This window comes from Idiotropiscis lumnitzeri, chromosome 12, assembly GCF_059441095.1.
Source record: "Idiotropiscis lumnitzeri isolate Australia: NSW breed Sydney's pygmy pipehorse chromosome 12, RoL_Ilum_1.0, whole genome shotgun sequence".
Taxonomy (NCBI): Eukaryota; Metazoa; Chordata; class Actinopteri; order Syngnathiformes; family Syngnathidae; genus Idiotropiscis; species Idiotropiscis lumnitzeri.
Genome location: NC_142402.1, coordinates 19103910 through 19118158, shown reverse-complemented (window position 1 = coordinate 19118158; position 14249 = coordinate 19103910). Strand labels below are relative to the sequence as shown.

The 14249-nt window shown below is 42.7% G+C and overlaps 2 protein-coding genes and 3 long non-coding RNA genes across 5 annotated transcripts in view; 2 read left to right on the top strand and 3 right to left on the bottom strand.

The window, feature by feature from the left end:
- Window positions 1-283: 283 nt before the first annotated feature.
- On the bottom strand, window positions 284-1908 carry LOC148326382 (uncharacterized). Its single transcript, XR_015846175.1, has 3 exons — window positions 1124-1908; window positions 668-727; window positions 284-477 (listed from the first exon to the last, which is right to left on the bottom strand). It is a non-coding gene; the product is annotated as an uncharacterized LOC148326382 (long non-coding RNA).
- Window positions 1282-6109, top strand: aqp4 (aquaporin 4). Its single transcript, XM_088311354.1, has 6 exons — window positions 1282-1381; window positions 2066-2173; window positions 2398-2797; window positions 2873-3037; window positions 3565-3645; window positions 4586-6109. The coding sequence occupies exons 2-6, from the start codon at window positions 2088-2090 to the stop codon at window positions 4817-4819; spliced, it is 966 nt and encodes a 321-aa protein (XP_088167480.1). The 5' UTR covers window positions 1282-1381; window positions 2066-2087; the 3' UTR covers window positions 4820-6109.
- LOC148326379 (uncharacterized) overlaps window positions 4375-14249 on the bottom strand; it is a 12097-nt gene continuing 2222 nt past the window's right edge. The window contains exons 2-3 of the long non-coding RNA XR_015846176.1: window positions 6582-6654; window positions 4375-4831 (exon numbers count right to left, since the gene is read on the bottom strand). This is a non-coding gene — a long non-coding RNA (uncharacterized LOC148326379). The remainder of the gene's footprint in view (window positions 4832-6581; window positions 6655-14249) is intronic.
- Window positions 7833-9199, bottom strand: LOC148326380 (uncharacterized). The gene is made up of 4 exons (XR_015846174.1): window positions 8948-9199; window positions 8754-8831; window positions 8187-8290; window positions 7833-8071 (listed from the first exon to the last, which is right to left on the bottom strand). It is a non-coding gene; the product is annotated as an uncharacterized LOC148326380 (long non-coding RNA).
- The window catches only part of kctd1 (potassium channel tetramerization domain containing 1), a 16424-nt gene continuing 14928 nt past the window's right edge, over window positions 12754-14249 (top strand). Inside the window, exon 1 of the mRNA XM_088311353.1 lies at window positions 12754-13316. The gene's annotated coding sequence lies outside the window, so the exon portion shown is untranslated. The remainder of the gene's footprint in view (window positions 13317-14249) is intronic.

Sequence of the window (14249 nt, the reverse complement as noted above, 5' to 3'; positions counted from 1 at the left end):
GACCTTGTGAAGTGAAGTCACATTTTGATTTCTTTTCATTGGAGTTGTAACCGATAAAATCACTCATCAGATTTATTTTAGGAATTTCATTTTTTTTATTGCGGCTTTCGCTCTGGTATTTTCAGACTGATTAAGATACGCATAAACATGCACATACATTTTGGTGACAATTTTCAGATTGCATTGATGTTTGCACTATTACTGTTTATACGCACTTCCTAATAAAATAAAGAAAAATTAAATTTTCAGAGGGGCGTTGTTTTAAGAAACACAAGGCACGGTCTGAGATATGGAAGAATGTTACTTCCATGGTTGACAGGCAGGGCAAGCAGAAAGATAAAAACAAACAATTATGCAATTGACCCTATTTTTGTAAGGTGTCAAACTCCAGTCCTGGAGTGCCGTTTTCCAGCATGCTCTCAATCGCTTTCGGCTGGAACACACCTGATTCAAATGAACAGCAAGCTCGGAAGAAGCCTGATTAAGATGGAAAACATGCATCACTTTCACTACACATCCATTTTCACATCTACGTGCCATTACCAGTTTCGAATTAACCTCAAATGCACGTTTTTGGAATGAAACAAGAAGCTGAATGACAGTTCATATCATCATTGATAATGACCCCTTTTCGATTAAGTGATGCGTTTTCTTGTATTCGCGTTACCTCGGAATTTAGAGCATCTGGAGTTGTCTGACCAAAACAAACCAGGTTTCCCCCACATAGCTGAAAAGGAAAAACAAGAAACTTGTTTCTAAGATGGGCCATTTTGTAAGAGCATTATAAATATTATTTATTAAATTAAATAACAAGCCATTCATTCCACGCCTAAAGCATAAAACGAGGTAAAGTAAACGCAACCTCAATTGCCCAATATTTCTTCGGTGAAAGTACAAGTTATTTCGCCACAAACATGCAACTTTGAAGTTATTTGACTATACAACTCAGCGATGTTAAATATTGAAACAATTTTCTCGGCGTCTAAAATTGCTTCGACACGTCTTAAACATTGTGCATACTGACGCATTTCAAACATCGGGAGGAGGGGGAAAACACGCCTTAGGTATTCAAATAAAACGTTTACTTGGCGTCAAAGACCAGCGAGTGTTTATATGAGCTCACCTCTCTACGAAATCAGAGCGTTGAGGACACATTCGTCCACGAAATGGTCATCGTGATCGCCGACACAAAGATGATTTCATATGCTAACGTAACCACACATACGGCCTTTCGCAAATCAGGCTAGCGAATGAAAATACTTGCTTCCGCTTTAAATTTGTGTTTTCGCTTCGCTGGGTAATTAAAACTAAACCTTAGAGAGACAAACCAATTTAAATGTGTAGCATCAACTCACCTACAGGTAGAGCATAGGAGAGTGCTGTGAGTATGACGAGTTCAATGACACTCTGAAACTTTAATAACACTAAAATACTACATTAATACTAAGCAATACATGTTCAACACGATGCACCTAGTCACGTGCGGACCTTTTTGTGGTCATATTTAAAGCCCCGGCTGATACTTTCCAACTCGACTCACTATCATTTGATTAGTTGTTATTTCAAGCATGTGAATGTTGGAATTCCAACTCTCAAAAAGCAAAAGAACGCACCAGAGGTTACTGTTCAAATGATTCATTTATACCTAGAAAATGATGCAAGTGTGGACTAAAAAGCATGAGGAAACTTAAAAAATGTATGAATTGCTTTCTTTCAATCCAGTGGTTCTCAAAACCTTACACCAAGTACCACCTAAAAATGTTAGAGTAGCTCTTGAAGTACCATCGAGATCGACAATGCAGTTGTGCAGAAGGCCCAAATGTTTGTCAAAAAAATAAAACAGGTTTTATATCTAAAATTATATTATTTTTAATATATATATATATATATATATACATATACAATTGTGCGCATGTGAGTGTGTGTGTGTGGGGGTGTGTGTGTGTGTGTGTGTAATGCTTGAGGGCTGGACAGACAGCTTCTTTGATTCAACTTGCGGTCACTCACTGTTAGTGTTTGCACAGCGAGTAAAAAAAACTCCCTGACTCCTCCCAAACTTGTGCAGGCATTATAACTCCTGAGAGGTGATGCCAGGCGTGCAATCCCAGGGTACCATTGGCGGATCACGTTCGAATGACAGAGCCATAAGCTCCACACAACCAGCTGCTGCCATGTAAGTACCGCACAACTACATGTTTGAACTGAAAGCATATTGTCAAACTAATTTTAGAACAAGTGTATTGTTTCACGGTATCGTAATTATCCACCACTAATCAACCGCCGTGAAAAACAAAAATAAAATCGTAATTAAAACTAAAGGTTTGGTTGTTAAGATGAGGCATGCTATAGTTTAAATCTATGTGCGGCATGCAACATTTTTCCTTGCATTTTTCACAGGGGCATAATTACGGGAGTGGAACATTTAAAGACGAAGGATTTCTGGAGGGCCGTCGGTGCAGAATTCCTGGCCATGCTCTTGTTCGTGTTTCTCGGCGTGGGCTCCACCATCAATTGGGCAGCAAACCCGACGTCCAGTTGTCCAGCCCAGTCGGACGCCAAGGTCCTCATTTCGTTGTGCTTCGGTTTATCCATCGCCACGCTGGTGCAATGCTTTGGCCACATCAGCGGCGGACACATCAACCCGGCCGTCACGGCGGCAATGCTCGTGACCAAGAAAGTGGCCATCGTCAAGGGGGTCTTCTACGTGGTGGCCCAGTTAGCGGGCGCCATGGCAGGTGCCGGGATTGTGTTGCAGGTCACACCCGAAAACTTCACGAAGGATATGGGCGTCTCCTCGGTGAGGACTCCGGATTGAACGTACTTGAGTTGCTTTTGCGTTCAAATCAAAGCAAAATCTTTTTGGTTTGTTCAGGTGAATGAGAGCGTGTCGGTGGGGAAGGGCCTTCTCGTGGAGCTGCTCTTAACGTTCCAGCTGGTCTTCACCATTTTTGCCACATGCGACTCCAAACGCACTGACCTGGGTGGATCCGCTGCCTTGGCCATCGGCGTGTCCGTAACGATTGGTCACTTGTTTGGAGTGAGTATTTATTTTTTATCCGGAATCCTTGGGTGCCAATTAGACAAACAATTGACTTGTGGAGCAGTGGTCCCCAACCACTGGGCTGCGGCCCAGTACCGGTCCGCGGGCCACTTTGGACAGGGCAGCGCACGGATGAAAAATTGAAATGAATAAATTACATTTGACGCATGTCGAGATGCTAATTTTCTTATTATCTCGAGTCACTTTTGGAAAAGCGACTGTAGTTCCAACACTCCAATGTCAGAGCGTGACACTGCGCGTTTTCTGTGTGCACATTCAGACGAACATGCAAATCTTTAGTTGTGCTTATCAACGCATGGCAACCAACCACCCCGAGGGAGCTCGCCTAAACCTCGTACACCGCGGCTGTTTTAGATGTCTCGCTCCTCTAACACACCTGAGACGAATGATCAGGCGCTGTCGATAAAACACGAGCACGGGGAAATCCATGTCACCACCCACTGAATTGCCGGAATGAAAAGTGTGTTTTAATTTTCAGCATTTCTGTTTTTTATATCTTTCAGATTCCTTACACAGGAGCAAGCATGAACCCCGCTCGTTCTTTCGGCCCGGCGGTGGTCGCGTCTAATTTTAAGGATCACTGGGTAAGAGAGCTTGATGTTGTTGTAGCGTTTGCGACACCTTGCGCTTGGTTCAAATGGTGTGCGCGTGTGAACGTGGGGAACATGCTTTTTTTTCCCCCCGCCGTACTACAATAAAGTGTAATTGCACATCCACTCCAGTAGTTGGCAGTGGCGCTCTCATTGGTCATCGTGCGCGGCGAGTATTAACTCTAGGGAGGCTCATGGTCGCTCAGGTGGGAGAATCCGTCCATAGTGACCAGAAAACTCCAAGCGCCGCCGGACTCGATCACAGTTGGCCACTCACCACTCACATTGGTTGAAGCGATATATGATGTGGACTGTGACCCGGTATCGTGTATATTTTTTGCCTCTGCATTTTGATTGGCTGAAATGTGTGATATGGGTTTTGAATGCTCGTTCATGGCGCCGCATTGATTTACAGAAGGCATGGTATGACATTTCCAGGGTATGACCAGGTGCTTTTGATTTGGTCACAAGTGTCGAATGATGTCACAACACACATTCACTGTGTTTTGTCTTTTCGGTTGACATGATCATGCCTAATTTGAGCTAAAACATTTTTTCTTGAGGGTTCTCAGAAAACAATCATGAATGTTCATCCGATTCATAATTGACGATCTACTCACTTTTGTGCATGTCGTCCACAGTCAGACTCTATCCTGTAAAGTAGCAACTTGATCCAGTTACCAAGTACAAAAAGTTAACTTTGCGTTTTTGTCCATTTCTTCTTAGATTTTGACTCATTATTTTTTATTTGTATTTCCTGGTAGTCTTGATGCCCTGTGGCACCACACTGCCTCTGACAGGTCAATGTTGGTACTGCAACCGTTTTGGTGTGCGGTGGAAGCGCATTACTGTTATTTTGTCGCGTGTGGGGTCTCTCACGTTTCAATAAAACATGGTTAGGAGGTTAAAAAAAAATGTTTCTACCCCTTTCAAGGTTTACTGGGTGGGGCCCATGCTTGGTGCCGTCCTCGCAGCACTCCTGTATGAATTCCTGTTCTGCCCAGACTGCGGCAAACCAAGTCCAGGGCAGGTAATTCCCAAGGACCAAACGGGCCACTACAAGGAGGTGGACAAGGACGGGCCGGGCTCCATGCAGCTGGTCAAGAAGAAAAAGAGGACCGAGCGGAAAGACCCGCCGCCAACCAGAGAAGTTCTGTCCACCGTATGACGAGCAGATGCGCTGGAAATGGAGAGCAACCTATGAGACGGAACCACACCAGTTTTTGGCTTTCATCTTGAGTCCCCCCCCCCCCACACACACACGCGACACCTCCCATGCCTTCAGATAATTCATCCTTGAATGCGTTTTCAGCCCAAGAGGGTTTGTGCACTGAACAATTTCGATTACATGTCGCCATATAGCTAGCAGCAGCAGCAAGACTTGTCTGCAGTCCAAGCAAGTGTGTAAGGTCGACCAATTTACGTAGGATCTTCAGGCGGCCAACGTTGAACGAATCAGGAAGAAAATGTGGCCTTGTTATTTTGGGATTAGTGTCACATTGGCTCCATAGCGCATGTCCTGGTTAAGCGTATTACGATACGACTAATGTACGCTAAAGTGAATGACTGCTCTCTATATTTGGTCGGCTTTACACGATCAGGATTTTCAGCGGGTTGAAAATGTAAGCAGTAACCGATCAGAAGACCAATCTATTTAAATAACTCGTTTGTTTAATGTACAGTCGATCGTGGTACTGGGACCGGCCCGGCTCACAAATAGCCACAATTCATGTATATATGACGTCCATTGAAAAGCATTTGGAAAAAAAATTAGAATTAACAGACCCTAAAAGTTCTCCATTTGTTCAAGATTCAAAACACACACGCAAAAAAAAACACACATTTATTTTCTTGCTATAATAGTGAAAACCCATCTGACTGTAAATGCTGACAAAGCTTGGATTATTAATAATGGCAGCGCAGAACGTCCCAGGTATGAACAAAGTTCCATTTGCTGTCTTTTTTTTTTTTTGCGGATACAATCAATGATGTCATCGATCGATCGGCAAATTACGACATGACAACCGATCACCGATTTTGCATAAAATGCAAAGTATCCGATCGGATCCGTGTAAAGTCTAATTGTCAGTGCATAGATGTACGTATGCTCTCGTGGGAAACGCACCATTTGTAAAAATATTTACATTTTTTCTATTTAAACTGAAATAATTGTACTTCATACTCTAGGAGAATCTATGGTTGTTATCATAAATTCCATGCACTGGTTTACTAGTTTTAGTACATCGAATAAAAGATGGATGACTCCATTTAGCTTTTTATTTGGATTTCCATGTATCATCAAAGGATCTGGAAATTGGTGCTGTGAATTTGTTGGAACGTGATAATAAAGTTTTACCGAAATATAGAGTATACATAAATGTATTTTGGGGGCTTTTTAGTGTACATAGTTGGCAGATGTGTATTAATATGCATATAATAAAAAAATGCTTTGCATGAATAGAAGAGAACATCTATTAGGTTTTTATTGTCTGCTGCCATCAATGACCTTAACCTAAACTCCAAATCATATTTTTTTGTGTGTGTGTGTGTTTGGAGGGGGGGGTTACAAACATTCTCAATGAAGCAGGTAATAAACGGCAACCAGCTGCAAATCAGCGATAAAGTCACTTATCTCAGCAAAGTGCTCCACCTTGGATGATTTATGCATGAGTAATTTCTTCTTTAGTCGAGTGTCATCTTCATGTCATCAAATTCCATTGTGATTTGGTTGCTCATTTTCACTCCCATCCCTTTACAGTGCTGACGATTTTGATCTTCTCAATATGAGGGCTATATATTTAGAAATGCACCGCCACACCAATTTGCTTAGCTCATCCGTCCACACACACACACACACACACACACACACACAGGGTCTAAATGTGACAACAGCATCACTTAGTGGTCTCTCGTGCAAAATAAAGGCTCACCTCAAGAGTTTCTCCAGGGGAGGGCAGCCACGAGCCTTCAATGTGCACATTCCGTTGCTCACTTGGATGGATCCTGAAACACATTTGCAGCAATAACATGTGACTGATTCCTCACTGGACATCGGCCCTTGTAAATATTGTGATCCCCCCCCCCAAACTGAATTGCAAATTGCGAGGAAAGAGGTCTGATAAATATTGTAGTTTTGGGTGAGGCACTATAAAGGGATTTCTAATTCTAATTCTAATTCTAATTCTAATAGTGTGGAATTTTTATTTACATTTTTTTTTTTTGGAGGGGTGGAGGTAGAACATCAGGGAGCATATTCTATGCATTTATGATGCAATATTTGCATACGTTCTGATGACAGGCAGGGAAAGGATGCTGAAACAAGCAGAACTGATTTAAATGAATGCATCCTTCACTGGAAGTTTAAATTCTTAAATATTTACATTTCCGTACATATAAACAGTAAATTGAATTGGCAAACAGTGCTGCAAAAAAAAATAAAATAATAAATTCAGCAACACTGGCAGTTTCCAAGCATGAACGGTCTTTTTAAGGTCATGTCGCAGCATTTCAATCATTTCAAGTCCAGACTTTGAAGTGGAGTTTTTTTTTTTTTAAGCCATTCAGAAGTTGAATTACTTTTGTGTTTTGGATCGTAGTCCGGCTGCAGAACAGAAGTACGCTTCAGCTTAAGGTCATGAACTGATGGTCAAACTTTGCTTCAGGATTTCCTGGTAAAAAGCGGAAATCACGGTTCAATAAATCACAGCAAGTCGTCCAGGTTCTGAAGTAGCAAAGCAGGCCAAAACCATCATACAACCACCACCTTGTTTGACTTTTAAAACCAATTCTGTTTAAAAAGTATACAAAAAAGTAATTTAGCCTGTGGCGGCTTCCCGCGCACCCAAATCATTTGTAGTCCTCAAGCAGATGGGTAAACATCTCTTTCTTTTAACTGCAATATTCATCACATTTAAGCTAAAAAATGTACAAAAAGTTTCTTTCCGCATCCACGGAGTGCAGACTGACTTCTTCATACTTGACAATTTGCATTTGCAATTTCAATCCCCAGCGTGGTGCAGAAAGGGCAGAAGATAAAACACACACCTTAAAGATCATTAGCAATTAATATTTGGGGATTCGTGGAGGAAAAACTGCGTTAAACACTCGTTCAATAATTCATACTATAAACAAGAAAGTCTCCCACTTCCTTAATAATTTAGACGTAAGCTAATGTTGATTTATTCAAGAAGGTCTGCGCCACAAGCGCTGCCTGGAGTGCCCACATTTGAATTAAAGTAGGACAGTAGCAGGCGAGTCTGTAATAACATTTGTATAATTTTATTATTGCTCGCGGCCCAGTTCATTTCCTCCTCCAGTAGCTGCGTGAAATTGTTTGATTCTGCAAAGTGCCTGGAGTGTGACGCTCTGGGCTCGCAGGGAGGTGCAGGAACAGGAAGGCTGGTGACACTCCGTTTTGATGCTGTCACACACACACACACACACAGATAAATAACGTTGCCATTGCCGGGCTTTGTTACACTGGCTCACTTAATAATTCACGCTGTCTCGAGAATATGATTGATTTTCTCACTCACCCTGTCACCCGTGATGAATATTTGAGGGAAGGCGTGCAAGTGTAATAATAAGTCATTCATTACGCCATCACATCATATACATTGGAACGTTTGTCAATATGGTCCTGCAGAGCAAAGCATGGGTTGTTATGCAAAGACAAAGACAATGGAAGTCACAAAATCGCGACTATGAAGGAGTTGTGTATATATATATATATATATATATATATATATATATATATATATATATATATATGATTAATTTAAAAAAATCATGTAATTAAAATTATCATAAATCATCATAATAATTATATATATATATATATATGTATATATATATATATATATATATATATATTAGGCCTGTCAAAATTCTCAAGATTAATTTTTAAAAAATTATGTAATTAAAATTCTCATATATATATATATATATATATATATATATATATATATACATACATATACATAAATATATATATACATATATATATATAAAAACGCTCCTCCCCAAAATAAGCGAATGAGTGAACCTGCGAGTAAATGGGCCGGGAACACTGTATTATCATTTTACTTGTGCGTTGTCCCTACCCAATGACGGTCGTGGCGTGACTTCCGTGAAATTTGGGCATCTGTGCCTGCAGGCTGTCTCATTTATAACGAACAGACCTGAAAAAAAAAAGAACGAATGCGATTTTGGGCACCTGGGCCTGCAGTGTAAATCCAGACTGTTTATGTGCAAAAGAGTGATTGCAACACAAACAATCCCATCCGGTGGCACACACCTGAGACCATGGTGTTTTTGACACAGGAAGGGAGGTGCTGATTGGTTTCCTCGGGGCTTCCAACTTCCCACCCCGCTCCACGTTCATTCCTCCTGCAATTCCTTTATGCAGAGCAGCGCAAAGTGCGGTTTGATGAAACACATTTGTTTGACTTAACTCTTGCCTCGCCATCGCGCCCACATCTCGGAGGCCTCTCGCCGAAGCTAATGAGAGGATGTATGTACACGCGTGCCACTTGACCGCGGGACTTGTGTTCCATTTGGGCTTTTGGTCTGCGTTATTAGGGAAATCTTTATTATTGTTGTAGGCCTCAAGTGGGGAGCATATAACAGGATTACATTTTATTGGAGCCTCCCAGCGAGCAGCCACCCCCCCCTCCTGTCTTTCTTCCGCTCACTGTCACTGACTCCTCTGTCCACTGTCGGTGATGAAAGGGGATGCTCGTCAACCTCCATCCATCCATTTTATATCATGATCACCCTCATTGGGGTCACAGATGAAATGGAAGGCGATACAAGCTGAAGTGGGGGGGGGGGGGGCGACAAAACCTTCAATACAAAAAAAACAAAACAAAAAAGAAGCAGGTTAAAGAAACAGTCCCATTGTTGATCAGGGGTGCTGTGAGAAATATGATTTTGTCCGAAAATTCATACTTATTGTTAAAAAAAAACATTTTTCAACTCTCTACGCCAGCGGCATACAGTGAGAGGCAGAACAATCGTTTTTTTCCTTTGACGAGAGAAGGTACAATAAACCTGTGGCTGCACCTGTTGACCTTCTCATGCAAGAAAAGAAGCCATGGTGAGTATATCATATGAATTATATTTCACACCGAATTGGTGAATAAATCGAGACAAGATGATTATTATTGTTGTCTGGTAGACGATATTTTTCCTGAGTAGAATTTGAGCCTTGGCTCAATTAAGGTTTGCGAAACACTGACAACCATCGCTACAGATTTTCAAGGCCCTTGGGCAGATCAGATTGACATGGCAACCCATCGAGGCTGGAATCTGATTGGACGATTAATCTGACATCCTTCGACACATGTCGGAAGCGGTGCAGCTCCATAAAATGAAGAGAACGCTTTCGAATTGAGTGTGGAAATTTAGGTCAGCGCTTCCTATGGTGTTTAGGAGGCCATGTTGAGTTCAAATGACGACTTTGTACAACCGCTGGCTAGCACAACTTGAAAGAAGCGTCATGTGGACTGGGCCTGTTGTGCTAACGTTCGCAACACACACACACGTCTGCCCACATGCCATCGTTTGCATGAACAAAGAGACAACAAGAAATGCCCTCGGGTTGCTTACCTGCCAAATGAATGGCAACAAAAAGTGCACCTTCTGCCGTGTAACTGTAACACTTCCAGTGTTTATTTTAGGCCGAGCTAATTTGGAGCGTGCGCATACCGACAATCAGGCCCATTCTGAACCCGGTTTGCATCCTTCCCGTTTTCACGATTATCGGATGTCTGTAAAAGGTGATTCTTCGCCAGTGCGTCCCAACCTTTAATGAGTCAAGGCCTGGGTTATGAGAGTTTGGGAATTTTAATTACAGTTCATTTCTTTTTTTTTTTTTAAATTGCAATATGATTGGCTTCAGCATCCAGGCAGGAATTGGCTTTTTTGCTGCCCCCAGGTGGCCAAGGCATGCACAGCAGGAAGACCAGCACTAGAAAATAAATTGTTTAATGATCACTATAGTTTATTAGGTTGTATAATAGTGAAGAACACTATTTTTCCCATTAAAAAAACACATTCCAATTTTTTTCCCTGCTCATAACATTGTGCGCCACAAGGGAGCGATCCCCTATAAGAAAATGGATGGGAATCTGCCAAAACTAACATTTGATCAGCTATTGTGGGTAAAAGTGTGCAAACCTGCAGGGCGCGCGCGCACACACACACACACACACACACAAGCTTCGTCTCATGCATCCCACTCCCGTACATAACTACGGGCCATTAGAGGGGCGTGGCCAGTGTTGCTGCAGTAGTTGAACCAGCGTCTCAGTTTTGGGACAACAACAATTATGTACCCGGTTTGGAGGTTCAACTATCCCATCGCTATACGTTTTCTGTTTGATATCACCGAGGCTTGATGCAAAAACTCCGTCCACGCAAAGTGATGGCAGCCTCGCTAATGGCAAAAGCCCCCCAAGAAAGAGCGATGACGCCGTTTATACAAGCCATGGCGGCGTTTGAATGGAAACAGATGGAAAAAGGAGAGGGCAGCCTGGTGCATGATGGGAAATCCCCAGCAGTCAGGGCCGAGAGCAAATAATTCAGGACAAGCCTGAGCTATATGGGCTCCATCCCTAAATAAGTTTCAACCCAGCGTTGAGAAATAGAGCAAAGTTGTATTTTCAATGTTTTTGGCTGAGAAAAAAAAAAAGTCTGTTTCTCATGTGAGTGTATTTATAACGAGATGATATCACTCTGTCTGCTCGGAGCGAGCCCACATCTGCAACCAATCTGGGAAGCGCGTTCACCAAAGTACCACACAGCCGCCGTTCTCGGAGAAGAATCCACTTCTTCCTCTTCTCCCACAACATGGTTACAACTCCGGCTTTTGGCAACTTTGGGCATGAAGCTGCCAGGAAATCCTAATCCGCGTCCGATGCATATTTTCAACATTGACGTGCCAGGCCCCCCCCCACCCCCGTTATGAATGAGCTCCATTTGGTTAGAAAATGGCTAACGTATGGGATTGTGGTGGCCTGCGGGCGCGCTCTGCTCACTAGGGTTTGTCAGACTAATGGCATAAAAATGTGTGTATACATGTGCGTGCAGCCTCCACATTTGAGCCTCCGCTGAATCATGTGCCAGCCACAAAGCTCGAGGGCAAATAACTTTTGAACAACACTTTAAGCCTCCGTTACTTTCCCTATGTGGGACATGAAGGTCTGGCGTATTTTCTGGGTGGGACGGGTAAGGCTCGGCATATCTGTGCCCGTCCGTAAATAACATCATATGCATTTCAGGCAAGCAAAGGAAACTTATTTGAGGTGACAAAAGGTTCTCAAAAGACTGCGGTAAGGTGCTTGATTCAGCTCTGCGCAGTTGTTTTAGGGCGAGTCTCCAAACCTGGCACAGGGATGGAAACTAAAATTCTTGAAAATTTATTCAGGTTTGTCCATATGTGCCCTGTGATGGGCTGGCAACTATTCCAGTACTGTAAATAACAGACGGAAAAAAATATTTTCATTTAAAAAAAAATATATATATTTACTTACACTTATACTTATTATAATTATTGTCATTCGCAAGTTGAAGTGATTGGTTGTCGCTTGAGAAACTGTGATGTCATTTTCAGTTGACAGCAAGTGGCAAAAAGCGAACAGAATTTCAGCCTATCAGCAGAAACAGCCGTTCATCCTCACATTGTCACCGATGGACAATTTAGAGACTTCAGTGAAACTAGCATGCATGTTGGCTCCACAGATTCGAATCCCGAACCTCAGAACTGTGAGGCAGACATGCGAAACACTTTTGCACTGTGTCGCAACATCCATTACAAACGCAGCCTACTGTACAGAGATTCAGTTCTTGTTCCTAAAGAACAGAAGACTTATTAAAAAGTAATTCACTTTGCCTCCATCTTGCTGCTGAGAGCATGCATGGCTGAACATTTGAAATGAGCTCTCTCTCTCTCACAGACACAAACATACACACACACACACACACACACACACACACAAAAGCCTCGGGCACTGATTCAGACTTGATTGCAGGGGGGAAAGAGTTCGGGGAAAAAAGCAAACTTAATAGCGAACAAGTCATTCTCTTCATAGCAGAAGCCATTCAACAAGTGAGTGAGTGGAGCAGTTGTGTTTGATAGTGTGTTTTTCTAAGAGAGAAAGAAGAAGAAAATCAAAGCAGCAGCAATCTATATAATTATCATCAAGTGCTGTTTTTTTTTCTCCCCCTGACTGGCAAAAAAGAAACACTCCATCCACTGGCCCCGGGCAACGTTACATCAAAACTAATCATAACGATTAACATCAGCTGCTGTGAGACGCCAGGCTCTTTTAAATTTACGGGAAAGAAACAGATTTCTCTTTTTGATTGTATTAAACGAAAAAAAGAGAGAAGGAGAGAAACGAGGGTTGATCGTTTTTTTTTTCTTTTTTCTTCTTTTTTTTTTACACTGGGAGGCAGAGAGACATTCGCTAATTGTATCCTGATCTTTGCCTTGAGGGCTTGGGGAGCCCCGGAGCAACTATTCTCTCCATTTTCTTCTGTCTACCTTAGCCAAGCTATTCCATTTCTCGCTGGCGGTGGCAAGTGAAGAGGCAGATAGCCGAAGAATTTGTTTGTTTGTTGTTTTTTAAAGCAGAGGGGAAAAGGCAACTTTATTCCACCAGGTAAGCGCCGATTTCTTCCCGCTTCCGATCGAGGGCGTCGCGGAGGGGGGGGGCAGCTTTTACGTATGTGCCGGCGCGCTTTGCGAACCACGTTTAAGCACTTCCTGGCGTTTCCGCACTTTCACGGGCTTTATTAACATCGACTACGAGCGAAATGAGCGAGCACACCGCCGGGTTGTGTCATAATATGTATAGCGAAAAAAATCCGGCTTGCACCTCCACTCACCCCCCCCCCCTTCCCCCACTCAAAAAACGCGCGTCGACCAGCTCCGCGTCCACGCGCCCCCTCCTCAATGTCGCTCGCTAAACTTGCTCTTAACTAGCTCCAAAGCCTTCTCAAGACCATTTCAAACCGTTTTATCGGGTGTCAAGAACGCAGGCGGACTTCCTGGCTGGCCCACAGCTTCGATTTGAAAGACGCCATTGTGGAGTCATAACGCCCCGGGCACTTTTCCCTTCATTCTCTTTGAAGAAGAAGACATGGTGTACCTTAAAAAAACCGTAGAAACAAGCGAATTGTCCCAGAAAAAATAACCAAAACATGTATTCAATTTTTCCATCTTTCTCTTTTCCGACGCCTCGCTCGTGGCGTCGTGCGTCAAAATGGTCCTTTTGTGATCCAGCATAGTTGATCAAGTCTGGACACATTCCTCTTAATGTAAAAGAACACTCGAACCAAACGCTGCACGCCACGGCTGTTTATGACTTCAAACCCAAAAAATAGTAAATGAAAAATATTTTAAAAAGGCTCGAGACACCTAGTATGGAATATACTTGGAATTTGAAGTATTAAAAAAAGAGAGAGCGCGAGAGAGAGAGATGCTGTGTGACGTCAGAAGAGGCCACTTGATGGCGCTGTTCGAAAACCACACAGCATCTTTGCAGGCTCACTTGTAACTCATGACAGTACAGCACAATGGAGAGAAGACTCTT

Excerpts from the sequence above, each read along its gene's own strand:
- aqp4 (XM_088311354.1), top strand. The coding sequence starts at position 2,088 with ATGCCAGGCGTGCAATCCCAGGGTACCATTGGCGGATCACGTTCGAAT. Across the intron at positions 2,798-2,872 it reads AGGATATGGGCGTCTCCTCG|GTGAATGAGAGCGTGTCGGT; the intron begins GTGAGGACTCCG and ends TGGTTTGTTCAG. Across the intron at positions 3,038-3,564 it reads CGATTGGTCACTTGTTTGGA|ATTCCTTACACAGGAGCAAG; the intron begins GTGAGTATTTAT and ends TATATCTTTCAG.